This window comes from Balaenoptera ricei, chromosome 3 (genome assembly GCF_028023285.1).
Source record: "Balaenoptera ricei isolate mBalRic1 chromosome 3, mBalRic1.hap2, whole genome shotgun sequence".
Taxonomy (NCBI): Eukaryota; Metazoa; Chordata; class Mammalia; order Artiodactyla; family Balaenopteridae; genus Balaenoptera; species Balaenoptera ricei.
In genome coordinates, this window is record NC_082641.1 from 165,020,553 (window position 1) to 165,036,281 (window position 15,729).

Consider the following 15,729-nt stretch of genomic DNA (forward strand, 5'->3'; position numbering starts at 1 on the left):
GAGGGAGGAGAGAAATCTAACCTCAGTAGTGCCAGTTAGCAGACAAGGATGGCCTAATCACTTTGACACTGACCAACCCTCTTACCCACTTTTTGTAATCTTTCACTTCCTGGACTCTGCTGGAGTCCCCACTCTGTTACCTCCCTTACCTAATGTCTGACTTTGTTTATCTTTGACAAAAGTAACTTTTCCCCCACATTGACATAAGTATCTTTGTAGGGCCACAATTTGAGATTGTGTAAAAAATTCTGTTTCTTCTCAAACTTTCACCCCCCAATTTTAACAAGTATTGGTGATTCTTGCCTGAATCACTTATTATTTATTATTAGATGATTGCCAAATGGTGATTTTGTAATTCCATCATTCTTTTTACCTTTATTACTAAGAAAGAGCTTTCCCTTCTTCTCCACTTAATTACTTATCTGAACCATTGTGGATTCATAAATTCTTTATAAATTTATTTATTTATTTATTTACTTTTGGGTGTGTTGGGTCTTCGTTTCTGTGTGAGGGCTTTCTCTAGCAGCGAGTTGGGGCCACTCTTCATCGCGGTGCGTGGGCCTCTCACCGTCGCGGTCTCTCTTGTTGCGGAGCACAGGCTCCAGACGTGCAGGCTCAGTAGTTGTGGCTCACAGGCCTAGTTGCTCCGCGGCATGTGGAATCTTCCCAGACCAGGGCTCGAACCCGTGTCCCCTGCATTGGCAGGCAGATTCTCAACCACTGCGCCACCAGGGAAGCCCCATAAATTCTTAAATTAAAAATAAATTCTTATTTTACTTAATGGGTTACAATTCTTTATTGCCATTATTTATTTTGATGTACATATTGTCCCAGATTTGGCCAGTGGGTACACCTTTGAACTGGCTTCTGTATCCTTTTGACATGTCCCCATCTTCCTTTGAGCATTTCCTTATTTTCTATCACAACAAGATTCTCAGAGTGCATCTAAGTACTTTCCTTATTCCAGCTCTGGAATCAGTCATTCCTCCAAGGACAAGAAGACCTGTTCTTCTTAGTGGACAATGGTATTTAGAAACCAAGATCTGGGCCTAGGTGTGCTCACTGCTACTCTGGTCTCATTGCTTCTATGCCTTCTCAGGAGAAAAAACTGGGAAAGAGATGTATGTATACACATGCACACATACATACAATTTGTGTGTATGTATGTATATATATAAATATATATAGTGTGTATATGTATATACACACATATATATAGACAGATACATATATTTACATATGTAAATATGTACATTAAAAACCATGAGTTTGCACTAAGTTTTAGTTTTAAATCTAAAACCACAGGGTTCATTCTATCCCTCCTCCTTTCCATATTTGTAACTCTATCTTTCTCTAACAGTGAAAAATCTGGCTCCCATTATCCACAATGTTATTTACTTACTTGCACAGGCAAGAGTTCCAGAATTGCTAACTTATGCCTCCAGAAACCTACAAGCTAGAGTTGAGTATTTGTTTAGCTTTTCCCTTTGTCTTTCCCCTTTGTTAAGAAGACTTAACATGAGATCTGCCTTCTTAAATTTTTAAGTGTATAATACAGTGTTCTTGACTGTTGTTATAGAGCAGATCTCTAGAGCTTCTTCGTCTTGCTTCACTGAAACATTTCGCCCATTGATTAGCATCTCTCCCTTTCCCTTCCCACAGCCCCTGGCAGCCAACATTCCACTCTGATTCTGTGAATTTGACTATTTTCAATACCTCATGTAAATGGAATCATACGGTATTTGCCTTTCCGTGGCTAGCTTATTTCACTTAGCAAAATGTCCTCAAAATTCATCCCTGTTGTTGCATATGGAGGAATTTTCTTTTGCTAAAGGCCGAGGATATTCCATTGTACGTATGTACTGCACTCTTCTTTATCCATTCATCTATGGGTGGACATTTAGATTGTTTCCACATCTTGGCTACTGTGAATAGTGCTGCAATGAACATGGTTGTGCTAGTATCTGCTGATTTCTGTACTTTTGGATAAATAAATGGTCAGAACTGGGATTGCCTCATCACGTGGTAGTTCTAATTTTTTGAGGAACACTCATACTGTTTTCCATAGCTGCTGCACTATTTTGCATTCCCACCTTCTCCACATCTTCACTAACAACTTTTTTTGGCTTTTGTTCCACAGTTCTTATAATTACTCCTTCCCTTAAACTTCTCAGAGGCGTAGGATATTGCATTCCCTTCCCCAGTATCCTATCCTAGTATCACCATGCTGAAAGCCTGTTAACTTCAGCATGCTAGTGGCTTTTCCTGCCCCATGGTCACCAGTGATGGGGCTCTCATGGCCGGGCAGCTGGCAGTAAGCCCGCTCCAGCCAGCTCTGAGAGCACTCCCCACTCCTACTGGCTCAGGTTGGCTTCCCCAGAAGCAGATTCTGGTGAGTAGGCAAGGGCAGCTGGACTGGGCAGAGGGGTGTTGAACCAAGATGCAGTCGCAACTGAGGCCTCAGATGGTCCCACTGGCACCGTGGATCTGGGCGGCCCTTTCATGTCCCAAATTGAGGAAAGGGGCTGGGCCTTTGTACCCCCATATTGGCCAGGCTCCAGATGTGGGCTGCCCCTGAATAGGGGGCATAGCCACAGGCAAGGCAGCTCCTTTCCACTGAAGGCAATTCCCAGACTCAGCTGAGAGCTGGCAGCAGCCAACCTTCCTGGCATTTGGTGGAAGGAGCCCCTCGGTCCTGAAGAGGCAGCTGGGCTCACACCTTGTCTGCAGTGGCAGGATTGGGCTCAGACAAGCCTGTTCTCTTGTTCTAGTCTTTCTATAACACTATGGCAGGACTAAAAAGCTGGATGGGTGGAGAGAGGAGCCAACAGAGGAGGTTGGATAGGTTCAACAGAAAGAATGAGAGGCAGCAGCAGAGTTTAAGCGTCTTTTACTGCACAAGCAAGTATCAAAAAGAAGAAGTGGCATGGGGGGAGATATAACTAATAAAGCAGGTTTGGATTTTTTTTTTACTACTTGGGTGCAAGGATTCTCTTGGGCCTCCAACTCCAAGGGTAACATGACATAGTAGGAAGGACGGCAACATTTGCAGCTCTGGACCTTGAAGATGACTGTATGTGGTTGGGCTTCGCCCTGCGTTAAAGAAGTGGGTACTTACAGTATACAACCTATCTAGAGCCTTAAAACTCAAGATGAGAGATGGTGGTGGTGTCAGTAGTGATAAATACAAAGGTAGGGCAGCAAGCACTCACCTCAGCTGCGTCAAGTGGAGCTAGATCCTTCACAACTTATTAAGAATATGTAACTCCAGCTTTTTTTTCCTGTAACCTTGGAAAATTCTGCTCTCCAGATACAAAGACAAATGGAGACTTCTGCTTGGACTCCTGGCACCGACCACCTAACAGCCCCGGAGTGCACGGTGTGCCTGTCCGGCCAGGACCCGCCGTGTCACTTGCAGCAGAGGACTCTTCCCACCCAGCCCCACTAGACAGGAGAGGGAATCTTGAACCCCCTCACCCCACCCTCGGGCAGCTGTTGTATTCGTTGCCGTATCTGTTTTTTTTGCAGCAGATATCTTTTTCTCAGATACCTTCCTTTTTCTTGCACAGGTTACCTCTCTCAAAGTTTGCATTCCAGGACATTGATATCGAGGTGGAGCCGTGTGTTCTGTCTTTGCCATGCTGGATTCCACTTTGAGTGAGGGTCTGAAGCTATTTTTTCCAACTTCCATGAAATGGTCTGCAGGTACTGACTAGGGTCTGCAGCCCAGCTTACTGCAACCATTCAGAAGGCAAATTATCTTTGACACATAAGCAAAGCCTATCTGAAAAGTGGCCAGTGCATCACCAGCTTGAAGAACAAGAAGGAAAGGTCCAGTAAGGCAAATTGATCCCATGTGCAGAAGAGCTGACCTGTTTCCAAGACATCACCTACCATTCTTTGTGCTGGTCCCGGAGTACCTGGAACTTTTAGTTGACTAGCCTTGGACCAAGTTCACAGGCGACCACCATTTTGCATCTTTCAACACCTTTACCACTTCCACGTTGCCACTTCCATGCCCTCATCAGCTGACTGGCCTTAAGGTTGACTAATTGATAAAGCTGCTAATGATGGCAGGAGCAGTCCAACCCCAGCGATGAACGTGGGACCCCATCTTACCTTCAGCATCTCCTTGGGCTGGGCTGGCAGAGGCCCCAGAGTAGCGCAGGCCTGCACCGCGGATGCTGCAGTGCTGGGGTCACCTGGCAGAGAGGCAAGGGCCCACTCTCCTACTATATGCAACATATGTCCTTTGTGCTTTTAATTGAACATGTGTTGGGCATCTGTTGATTTTACCTTCTCAGCGTTCCTCTCCTCCTGTTAACAGCACCCTCTTCCTCTGGGGAATTTCCTCTCCCGTTCCATGTGGCTGTGAACTGCTCTTCCCCAGAGCTCTGGCCGGCTCCCTTCCAGTACTCGGCTTCAGTTAGGTGTCTCCTTAGAGGGGCCTACTCTGCCCACCACATCTAAAGTCTCTCAGGCCTCCCCTCCCCCACGGCAGCCTCTACGTTATGCACTGCTTTAGTTTTTTCCTGACACCATTTTGAAATCATCTGTCACCTGTTTATGACAGCCCCTTCACATGAGACTGAAGGTCCACGGAGCAGGGCCCTGCTCTCCTATACTGCTGCTACTTTCCCTGCTCCTAATACAATGCCTGGACATAGTGGGTGCTCTATAAACATGGGCTGAGGGAGCTGTGCCTCAAGAAGCCTGCCTCCGTCACCACACGAGTCTGGCTTGTAACTCTCGACAGACTCGGGAAGATGGCCAGGCAGCAGAGACTGGAACTGCCTGACCCTTGGCACTCCTGAGGCCTGGCTTGTTAAACACCTCCTCTGATTCTGGGAATTAGCTGGTAACCTAAAATACAGACCGGGGCCAGGGAATGTTCCGGGTTTTATTAGCCAGTTTTTCTGTTGGCTCCCAACAGAAGCCCAACAAAACCAGCATTCCAAGTTGCAATGTTCAAAACCTTCCTAAATATTTAAAGTAACTATATTGTATCTCATCAAGAGGAAGTACTGCAGTTTACTTAACCAATCCCCTCTGACAGCTCTTTAGATTCTCCTAGTCTTCTGCAGTTATAAATAGTGCTACTAGGAACACCACTGTGCTATATAACCTTTTTCTGCACTCAGAATTATTTTCAAGGATGGCTTCTCAGAATTGGAATTTCTGGGGTGGACAGACGGCACGAATATTTTAAGGCGCTTGCTACCTTTTTCAAAATTTCTTCCCACAAAAAAGTTGTACAGCAGCCTGCCTCATCACACTGCAGTCAGCACTGAGGATGACTGAGGTAATCTGACAAGCAGAATCATCTCCCTTTGGTTCTGTTTTGTACTTCCTTCACCACTAATGAGAGCGAGCCCCCCACCCCACCCCAAACCACACACACATTCTGTGCATTCTCAGCCAAGACTTCATGAGTCTTGTGTTCTTCCTTTTACTGTGCCTTATATACATGGCTATGTTAGGCTTCATTAGAGCAATTAAACCTTTTAATTCCATCACATGACAGGCTTCCTCCCTGAAGGCTGCTCTTTCCTGCCCTTCTAAGAGCTCCAGCTTCTCTAGGTCTGACCCGCTTCCAGCCTATGGCTGAGGTGAGAGGTCACTGGGAAGACTTGCCTTCCAGGCTCCCAGTGTGGCTTCTGTCATCATTTGATGCCCCTTCACAGTGTGACACTGACAGGAGTGGGTGGGTGAACATGCCAGAGCACACATTTTCTTACAATAAAAAAGAAAACTCAACAAGACCTAGAGAACTGCATTGACGGTAAACCTAAGGGTTTAAGTAAAACATCTGAACTGCTAAGGATCTAAAGTATCCCTGAAGTCCAACTTCCCTCACATTAGACATAAGGGCATGGATGAGGTCTAGAGAGGGGAGACACCGGTGGCCCTGGGCTATGTCAGTGCTAATTTCCTATCTATCACCAAAAAACAAACCAATGACCCCCACCACCAATGTGCATTAAGAAAGCAGCTAAATCACAAAAGGAAATCAACTACCAAACAAAGCAGCTGTGTACTGGTCCACCTCCTACCTTGTGGCACAGCCATGTGAAGTGAAATACATGGGCAGTTTCCATACTAGCAAAATACTTTTATTATTTTATAATGATAAAACAGGAAAGTAAAGATTTCTTTTTGGTGTATACCAGAGTTAAGGGAAGTAGAAGAATAAGGGAATTAATAGGACTTTTATGTACTTTGATGACAGTAAAAAGTTAACAATACCAACTGTTTGACATAAAACTTATAGCCCCCAAAACACATATATAAAGGATCATAGTTTTAAAATCTATAAAAGTAAAAAATATACAGTCAGAAGCTCTAACGCTTATTCCATCTTTAATATAAAATTGTAAACATTTATTTACACAAAGCAAGTGTGTATAACAAAAGTCCAAGCACCCTTTTGAGTCATGGCTCCTGGAAGATGGGGATTTGCACTGAAGTGGAGTTGTCTCCTTCCCTGACTACCCAAAAACCAGATTCATAAATAAAGCCACAGGCAGCTCCCTGGGGGGACTCCAAGCATCACATTTTATTGCTCTGACACTGCAGCAAGTGAGAAGCCTGCTGTCCGTCTAGGTGGCCCCAGGACTAAGGCAGGGGCAGCCCTCCCCACAAGGGGGAGGCAGAGGCGCAAGCGCCCGGGGATAGAGGTGAGCAGCAGCCAGAGGGAGACCAGGAGAGGAATAAGGACCCACCACCAGCCTTCGGCCTGCTATTTTTGGTAGAAAACCCGCTGAAGTCACCCTCTTCCCCTTCAGATCGGGGAACTCACTCAGAGGGTGGAGTCTTCACTGGCTTTATGATTCATTCCCTTCTTTGAGAGTTATATTCAGTAACTGGGGAAGGCAGGGAGGGTGTTTAAAGGGGAAATGGCCCAAACACCACCCGTGGTGGCAAATGGCTATTAGAGAAGAAGATCTGAGGGTCCAAGTACCCCCATGAAAGGCACTGCTGGTGCAAAATAATTACCAATGTGTGTACAACCCTTTGTCCCCTCAAAGCCACTCAAGCTGGTTGTGTGAATATTTTCCTTGGCTCAATTCTTTACATATGATACTCCTTGAATTATCCATTTTGAGGCTCCAGGGAAATAAAAATGGGGTTGCGGTTTTGCCAGAGACCACTCTGCATATACGCCACTCTTTTCAGTGTACTATTTTCTCTCTGACACCCCATTTAAAAGGGTCTCACCTTGTGCTTACCATGTTGCTTTCGTTACATCGAAGTGCTGTCTTCATTTCCCACAAACAGCCCACAGGTTGTTGTGGACTCTTAGCTTAGTCAAGACCTAAAAAGTCATAGACCTTAAAAGAGAAATCCACTTGAATCGTTAGAAAGGATGTATTAGTGTTACAAAGCAATTCTCTTTAAAAAGTGCAAGTCATCTGACAAGGGAGTGGCAGAAGTAGTAAAACAAAGTGGAATTCCTTCCTCTGGCCCAGCCTGCGTCCTCCCTGCCAAACAGGGCACACCTATTTTTCTCCTTCCCACAAACCTTTGCTTTCTGGGGAAGGGATACCCAGCTCCTTACTACGCTAGGCTTCCCTAGGGAATTCTAATGACTCTTCCTTTTCCTCTCCAATCTAGTAAATCAGTGGCTTAAGGAGTTTTTCCATTTGGGCTGGAGAGAGAAAGAAGGGGAGGCAGAAAGAAAGGTTATGGGAAATGAAAACAGGGTGCAGGAAAGACATCTGTGCATAACTCAACAATGATCACCTTCCTAACATATTAAATATGAGTTTTCGGAGAAACTGCAAAAGGAGAAACAAAAGAGGACACAGGAATCCCAATTATTTCATTTCCGCATTTGGCCTGGGGGCTGCCTGGGGTCTTGCTACCAACACGTGGGAGGAAGGGACTCCGCAGCCCACGTCCAGCCTGGAAGACCAGCACTCTGGGAGGAGGAGGAGCTGCTGCAAAGACCAGATCTGTGTCACTAACTCTACTGTCTCGTGGCATCCTGTTCCTTTTTGGCACGTGCAGTCACAGCCTGCACTTACGGAAATGATTTTCCAGTGAGCCTCCCTTTGCCCTGAAAGCTGACAAAGAGCAGGAATAAAAAAGGCTCTTAATCAAAAGGAAACCCTAAGTTCCCAATGCCACTTATCAATTTAAACCACCACCTACCCTAATCTGTTTTAAAACCTTAAAAAAAATTTAAAATCTTTTCTATGCTACAAATTGCAAATAGTTCTGCTATAAAGTTTCAACAAAAATTTGTCCCCAAACTGGGGCAAGTGGAGAAATCTTGGATTAAGTCAACATGATAGCACAGATTTTTATAAGCCTGACATCGTGGGGTTTCACTGTTGGTTTTTTGGTCATTTGGATAGAAAACCACCTGCAGAACCCTGTCCTGCTGTCCCAACACCAGATAACGATGCCAGCAGATGGGGTGGGGCCAGCCCAACATACCACAACTGCTGGCTGGGAGCCCTGGGTCCCAAAGAGCCTGGGAGGACCAGGCCTCAGCCCCATGGCTCTAGCTCTACCTGCCCAGCTCCCTGGGCTGTGGGCTTTTGGTCCAAAGTAGTTGCTCTTTCTTGAATTTGAGAACAAAAATATAGGCTGTATGAACACTGAAAACACCACAAATCCTCCTGTTACTGAGGTCCTAGAAGGTCGTCCAAATCATTCATCCACTCCTCCGAAGTCCTGTTCTTCAGCAGGGAGTCGATCAGGTCGGCATCGCCGGCCATACTGGCCAGCCCGCTGCTACCCGGCTGCCCACTGTAGGCAAAGGGCAGTTCTTGGCCTGCGGTCCGCACAGGGTAGGCTTGGGCACAGTGTAGCCCTGCCCGGCCGCTCACTGTTGGGGCGGGGCTCTGGCTGAAGGCCCCCAGCTCAGGCCCAGCTGGGCTCAGGCCCGGCAAGGCCTGCTGTGGGGCTCCCTGGGGAGGTGCTGGGGCAGGGGCACTGGTCCTCTGCTGCGTGCTCACAGGGGGCAGCATGGACCCCGCTGCAGCTGCTGAGCTCATGGGGGCCATGGGCCTGCTGGGCATCGCCTGGGAGAACTGCGGGCTGGACATCTTCAGGTGGGCCTGCTGCATGTGGAAACTGGAAGCTGCAGTGAAGGGGCTTACGGAGCTGTTCCCTGGGGTTTGGCCACTCAGGTTCGGCATTCCCTGATGTTGCCATGTGGAATTCTGGCCTCCCATGGTTGCCGATACCCTTGGGACCTGTGGCTTAGTTAAACCAGAGTTCAGGGTCCCCTTATTGTGCTGTTGGGAGAGACCCGAGTTCCCCAGAGAGTTCTGCCCATAGGCAGCTGAAACCGAGGTGTTCGGGCCCACACCGGTCTGCCGTGGAATGTGGGCATGTCCATTGGTGGCCTGTGGCGGGGGCTGGGCAACTCTCTGGGTCATACCAGAAGCCATGCCATAGAGGCTGCCCTGTGGCATGCTTTGCGAGCCAGTGAACTGAGCCACACCCCGGTCCTGCTGGCCTGAGCTTGAAGGGAGAGAGGAAACCGAAGTGTGTCCAGGGCCCATTGGCATCAGATTCCCTGCCTGAGGGAACACTCGAGGACAGCTGGAGTTAGATGGACCCAAGTTGTTCATGCCAGGCATGGCAGAAGAGGACCCTAGAAGACAGAGAAAATTCTGTCAACTAAGCTAGCATTTCTTCACCACCACTATGGAGATACCTCCAAGACCCAAGCTGCAGCTGCTATCCCACAGGCCTGAAAGGCAAAATCAGAACACCAGATACCTCATGATCAGTGGAACCTCAAAGAGAGCCCTGGGGGCAAAGGTTTCCCACAGGGTGGAACGGAGGCCGGTCTGCAGCAAAAAGGAGATTAAGAGGCACAGGGGCTTCCCTGGTGGTGCAGTGGTTGGGAGTCCGCCTGCCAATGCAGGGGACACGGGTTCGAGTCCTGGTCTGGGAGGATCCCACGTGCCGCGGAGCAGCTGGGTCCGTGAGCCACAATTGCTGAGCCTGCGCGTCTGGAGCCTGTGCTCCGCAACAAGAGAGGCCTCGGTGGTGGGAGGCCCGCGCACCGCGATGAGGAGTGGCCCCAGCTCGCCACAGCTAGAGGAGGCCCTCGCACAGAGACGAAGACCCAACACAGCAAAAATAAATAAATAAATAATTTATAAGACAGGCACAGAGGAAGGGGCAAACTCTATGGCTAGAATGTGGGGAGAGTGTCTAGAGATAAAAGGAAGAGATGGTCCCGGCCAGATTCAGAAGAGCTGTAGCCATCACAGGAGGGGACAGGGTTGCAAAGCCAAAGGGGAGCTGGACTGTGACTCTGGTTTAGACCTAGCTCGGCAGGGACTGTCAGGATCACTTAGATGAGCCCACACAGTGTGGCACTGCAGGGTGGTGAAGGCAGGAAGGAGTCTGGACTGAGATCAGAAGATATTTACTGAGCACCTGCTCTGTGGTGGGTTCTGTGCTGGGGAGACAGCACGGAATGGGACAGAGGGGTCCTGTCCTCAGGGAACTTGCTATTTGGGACTCTGTCTTAAGCAGTGGATGCATGGTGACAGCCCTGACTGAGATGTTTTTTTGTGGGTAGGGGAGCGATTGTTCAGGGGTTGGCCATAACTGAGTACACTTTGTTTCTCCTCTTCCTCTCTCCATCAGCACCTAACTAAAAACTGAGCTGAAGACAAAAGGGAAATGCTGAAACAGTCCACTTCTCTCCCACTGATAGCCCACAACAATATCAGATGGGATGAAGGCAGGAAAGCTGGCCAAGACCCAGGCTTCTGAGATGCCCACAGACTTCAACCCCTGGTCCCTGTTAGCACAAGCATAAAACCCCACTTAAGTCTCCTCTGGAATGCACAGCTGTGGTCAACTTCTCTGGGACACTTTATAGCGAGAATCACTGACCAAGAGAAGCACAGGTTTCGAAGATATTCCAAGAGCTAGGAAGGCAGGTATGGCCTAGATTTTACTGCATCTGTCACCTGAAATCTCTCTATATTTCTGGAGCAACAGCCTGAGCAATGGCGGTCAGGTTCCCTCACATATCTGAGACATGACAGCTGAGACCTCAGAATGCTTCCTGCCCCTTTCTCGTCAACTGTCTGCTGCTGATACTGCCATCCGTGACACCAATATGAGCAGACAGGAAGAAAGAAAAGAAGCAAAAGGCCATACAAGTGCATTAAGTCTCTCCTTATCTGGAAAATAGGAGAGGGTCATTTTTTGAACAGACACATAATGGTAGAAGCAAAGAACTTTCCTAAGAATTACAGAAGCCACTTCCTATTGATAAGATATCTTCCAACTACAGATGATTTTGCCTCAAAAGATTATACAGCCAGGGACCCAGCCAAAGCACTTAGCCAAAGTAGTCTGCCTCTATGACTTTCTTCTCCTGACCTGTAGGGTAACCAGAACGCTAGGCTCCTTATGCAGAATGGAGTTACAGGAGCATATACATCCATTTAGCATCTATAGCATAAAGCTGGGCAGACGGCAGGAACTCAGCATGAGTGGAACAGCCTACCTGCTCTGTCCAGTGCCTGCCTTCCCCTGCCCCACTCCACTGCCTCAGACACTCCTCACCTGTGAACTGTCCAACCTGTTGTGGGAAGGTGCTCTGTGTTGGGTCTTGGTACTGGGGTGGCGGGCGGGTCAGATGGCGCTGAAATTGTTGCTTCTCCTAGAAAATGCCAATAACAACAGAAAACAACAAGACCCACATAAAACAAAAACAAAGCGATTAGAGAAAAGTAAACTGTCCAAATTTGTTACTCAGAGGGACTCCTATGGAGATAATGCTCGTAATCTCATTTGGGGGACTCTTAATAAATTACAGTATGAGACAGAAGGATGGGGCAATGATTTAAAAAAAAAAAAAAAAAGGTGATATATCAGTTAAAAGAAAAAAGAATAGCAGACCAGGGAAATGCAAATCAAAGCCACAATGAGACAGATACCACTTCACACCTACTAGGATGGCTAGAATCAAAAAGACAGGTAAGCGTGTCAAGGATGTGGAGAAACTGGCCCCCTCACACACTGCTGTGGGAACGCAAAATGGTGCAGCTGCTTTGGAAAACAGTCTGGCAGTTTCTCAAAAGGTTAAACTAAAGAGTTACCATATGACCCAACAATTCCATCCCTGGGTGTATACTCAAGAGGACTGAAAACCTATGTCCACAAAAAGGGGAAATAACCCAAACGTCTATAAACTGATGAACAGATAAATAAAATGCAGCATATTCACATAATGGAATATTATTCAGCCACAGAAAGGAGTGAAGTACAGATACATGCTACAATATGGTTGAATCTTGAATGCATTTATATGAAATGTCCAGAATAGGTAAATCTATAGAGATAAAAAGTAGATTAGTGGTTCCCTAAGCTTGGGAAGATGGGGGAACAACTTTTAATGGGTACAGGGTTTCTTTTAGGTAATGTTCTAAAAGTGGCTGTGGTGATGGTTTGTATAACTCTGTGAATAAACTAAAAACTATTTGAATTATACACTTTAAATGGGTGGATTGTATGTCATGTGAATTACATCCCAATAAAGCTGTTATTTAAAAAATGGCAGAAATGAGGCAGTAATGTGGGTTTTAAAGTCATCTTCAATCAACTTTATCCTCTGGGTAGCTAGTTCTCTTATGACTTAAGGATGTAATTTAAAATCCTGAGAACTCCTGTAACCTTGGTACCTGAACACTACATTTGGTGACCAAGTGGGTGAACTGCAGGACTGGGAAGGGGCTTGTCAGTCCTGATTCTTGAACCCCAGGACCTCAGGGATGTCTTCATTTCCCTGCTTTATGTTCTCCCTTATAGCAATCTCTACCTTTACAAAAAAGGTGGATCCCATAGCAAACTGGTGGACCAGTGAGCTCAGTGCTTTGGTAGCTGCTGACAAGGGACATGGAAAAATGTTCCTAACACATACAGTTTTAGCCACAGATTCGGCCTTCATTGATCCCCACTGAGTGACATAAAGCTGCTCTGACACAGGCTACCACTGTCTGAGAAACACCACACTCCTGTTTCCAGGAGTACTCTAATACCGGGCATACAATCACAAATCCACATACATACACACTGGAGCTTGTAGCCACTGCAGTGACTTGGGAGGCAGCCAAACATGGGAAGGGATGGTGGGGTTTTCTTCCACCTTTCTCTTTACCTGTTCTGCCAGAAGGTGCTGTTGCCTTTGCAAAAACTGCTGTTGTTGCAAATGCTTTTGTTGCTGCTCCCTCTGTTTCTGCTGGTCCAAAAGCAACTGATGCTGCTTCATTACAGCTGCCTGCTGCTGGTTACTGAGAAAGGAGGTGCTACTGTGAGTGCTGGCCACGGACACGGCGGGTGGCTGAGTCCCCACACTGGCAGCCTGGGTTGGTACAGGGACGCTGGGAGGGTTCTGGTCCTGTCAACACAGAAAGGGGGTCTCAAGTCAGGTGGGACACACTGAAGACTGTAAGCCCTGATCAGAGAAGATGAGCTGCATCCAGTGAAAGCCTGGCTCAAGGCTCTCTCTTGAAGCCTCTTCTTCCCTGCAGGTGACTCCAGTGAAACCACCCCCTAGGGTGGGGCTGCAGACCAATAGCACTAACACCTGAGTATCCAGGCATGGCAATGAACAGTCACTAGCTGCATGTTAGGTTTCCTATGATTCACCAGTGGCAAAGGTGTGATTTTACATTTAAGCTCGTATATTTGTATACATAGTTCCAGTGGCTACTGTAGCTTATAAATGCTCCCTTACTGGAATGCATGGGTGTGGACAGGTCCCCAGAGGAGGAACTTCTGAGGGGCTCTGGTCGATGGAGATGCTACATTCTGAGTGTGCAAACCTTGGGCCCCTGGTGGCAGGGCTGTCCCTGAACCTCCTGAAATTATATGGTTTGTCCACCTGTGTACAGCATTTTCCTGGGAAGAGACTGCTTGACTTTTGTCAGATACTCATGCTCAAAAAATACTGAGTACCAATGAGAACTTTAATGGATATTCCTATTAATACCTGGACCTAAAGTGAGAGTCATGTCAAAGGTTACCACAATATTACCCCAACATCATTACTTACCTTTAAAAGGAGAAATTTTAACTCATACCGGAAAAAGGCAAAAAGCAATTATCATTTAAACAAATTCAACTTTTTGAGCTTCTCCCCAGTCCTTATTTATTTGTATGTATGTATCTATGTATATATTTGGCTGCACCGGGTCTTAGTTGCGGCATGTGGGATCTAGTTCCCTGACCAGGGATCGAACCTGGGCCCCCTGCATTGGGAGCGTGGAGTCTTAACCACTGGACTACCAGGGAAGTCCCTCATTTGTATATTTAATCTTTTTACAAGATTCTAATCTTTGAGCAGACAGATTCTGAAGTAATCTCCTCACCCCAATCACCAGAAGCTTATGGACTACAAGAGTGTCTTGTAAGGTGCAAAGTACTACTGAAATGGCAGACATCACTGTGCAGCTCTTTCTTTAGGATGCTCTCAGTGGCTGTGTAGCAGTTTAATGGCTGAAATAATTAGAATTATAAACGTTTACACATGCATTCTTCTGCTGACAGATGCTTAGACTGCCTCCAGTTTTTGGCTATTAGAAATAATCATGCAATGAATATCTTGTATGTAACTTTCTTCTTTTTTTTGGATTATTTCTTGCAGGGGTATATAATGTGTCAATGCTTACGAACATTTTTATGGCTTATGAAAGATCTGAAATGTCAAATTACTTTCCAAAAGCATTGTGCCCATTTACACACCTCACTACTATCTGAACATGTCAATTTCCTCATAGTATTACTAGCATTGAGTTTTTTAATTTTTTTTTTTAAATTTATTTATTTATTTAATTTTTGGCTGTGTTGGGTCTTCTGTGCGAGTTTTGTTTCTGTGCGAGGGCTTTCTCTAGTTGCGGCGAGCGGGGGCCACTCTTAATAACGGTGCGCGGGCCTCTCACTATCGCGGACTCTCTTGTTGCAGAGCACAGGCTCCAGACGCGCAGGCTCAGTAACTGTGGCTCACGGGCCCAGTTGCTCCGCGGCATGTGGGATCTTCCCAGGCCAGGGCTCGAACCCGTGTGCCCCGCATTGGCAGGCAGACTCTCAACCACTGCACCACCAGGGAAGCCCCGAGTTTTTTAATTTTTAATTTTTAAAATTTTAGAGTGTGCTACAAATAGACTGCAGGCTTACAGCAGTGAAAGAAAGGAGGCAATGCAATACACCCAACTGCATGTGACACAACTATTGTCACACAAGTGTTAAAAAGTATCAATGGATCTATATATATATGTCTTCTATAGATATAGAAGACAATCCAGGACACACTGTGGAGTAAGAAAAGCAAGTGCTAACTTTGAGGAAGTCCGGGAACACTCTGTGTTTGTTTACTATACAAGCCCTAGCCATGAGAAGGCTTCCAGTGGGAAGACATTTTAGAACATATTCGAATGTGAGTAGAAGTGCAAATAATGATCATCACAGAATGGTACTTGACCATTCTCCACCCTACAAAGCCATGTGATTCTGCCAGGCTTGAATGTCTTGACTAAATAACCTGTTAGGAAGCAGCACTCACCTAAATGTTATACGCTTACTAAAACTTACGGTATTTTGAACACACATGTCTGAAAAGTGGTATAAAAAAAAAAAAGCAGAGCCTCTAAGGACATTAAATGTGATCTTGCCACAAATGACTTAAGTTGTATGGCATGAAAGAGACACCAGACCAAGTGCAGGGGATTCTTCAAACGGGTA

The 15,729-nt window shown here is 46.4% G+C and overlaps 1 protein-coding gene and 1 non-coding gene across 2 annotated transcripts in view; both read right to left on the reverse strand.

The window, feature by feature from the left end:
- Positions 1–6,097: 6,097 nt before the first annotated feature.
- MAML1 (mastermind like transcriptional coactivator 1) overlaps positions 6,098–15,729 on the reverse strand; it is a 48,014-nt gene continuing 38,382 nt past the window's right edge. The window contains exons 3-5 of the mRNA XM_059917907.1: positions 13,148–13,387; positions 11,554–11,650; positions 6,098–9,610 (exon numbers count right to left, since the gene is read on the reverse strand). Coding sequence (XP_059773890.1) covers positions 8,631–9,610; positions 11,554–11,650; positions 13,148–13,387 — 1,317 coding nt within the window. The 3' untranslated portion in view covers positions 6,098–8,630. The remainder of the gene's footprint in view (positions 9,611–11,553; positions 11,651–13,147; positions 13,388–15,729) is intronic.
- TRNAW-CCA (transfer RNA tryptophan (anticodon CCA)) lies at positions 14,211–14,283 on the reverse strand. Its single transcript has one exon. It is a non-coding gene; the product is annotated as a tRNA-Trp (tRNA).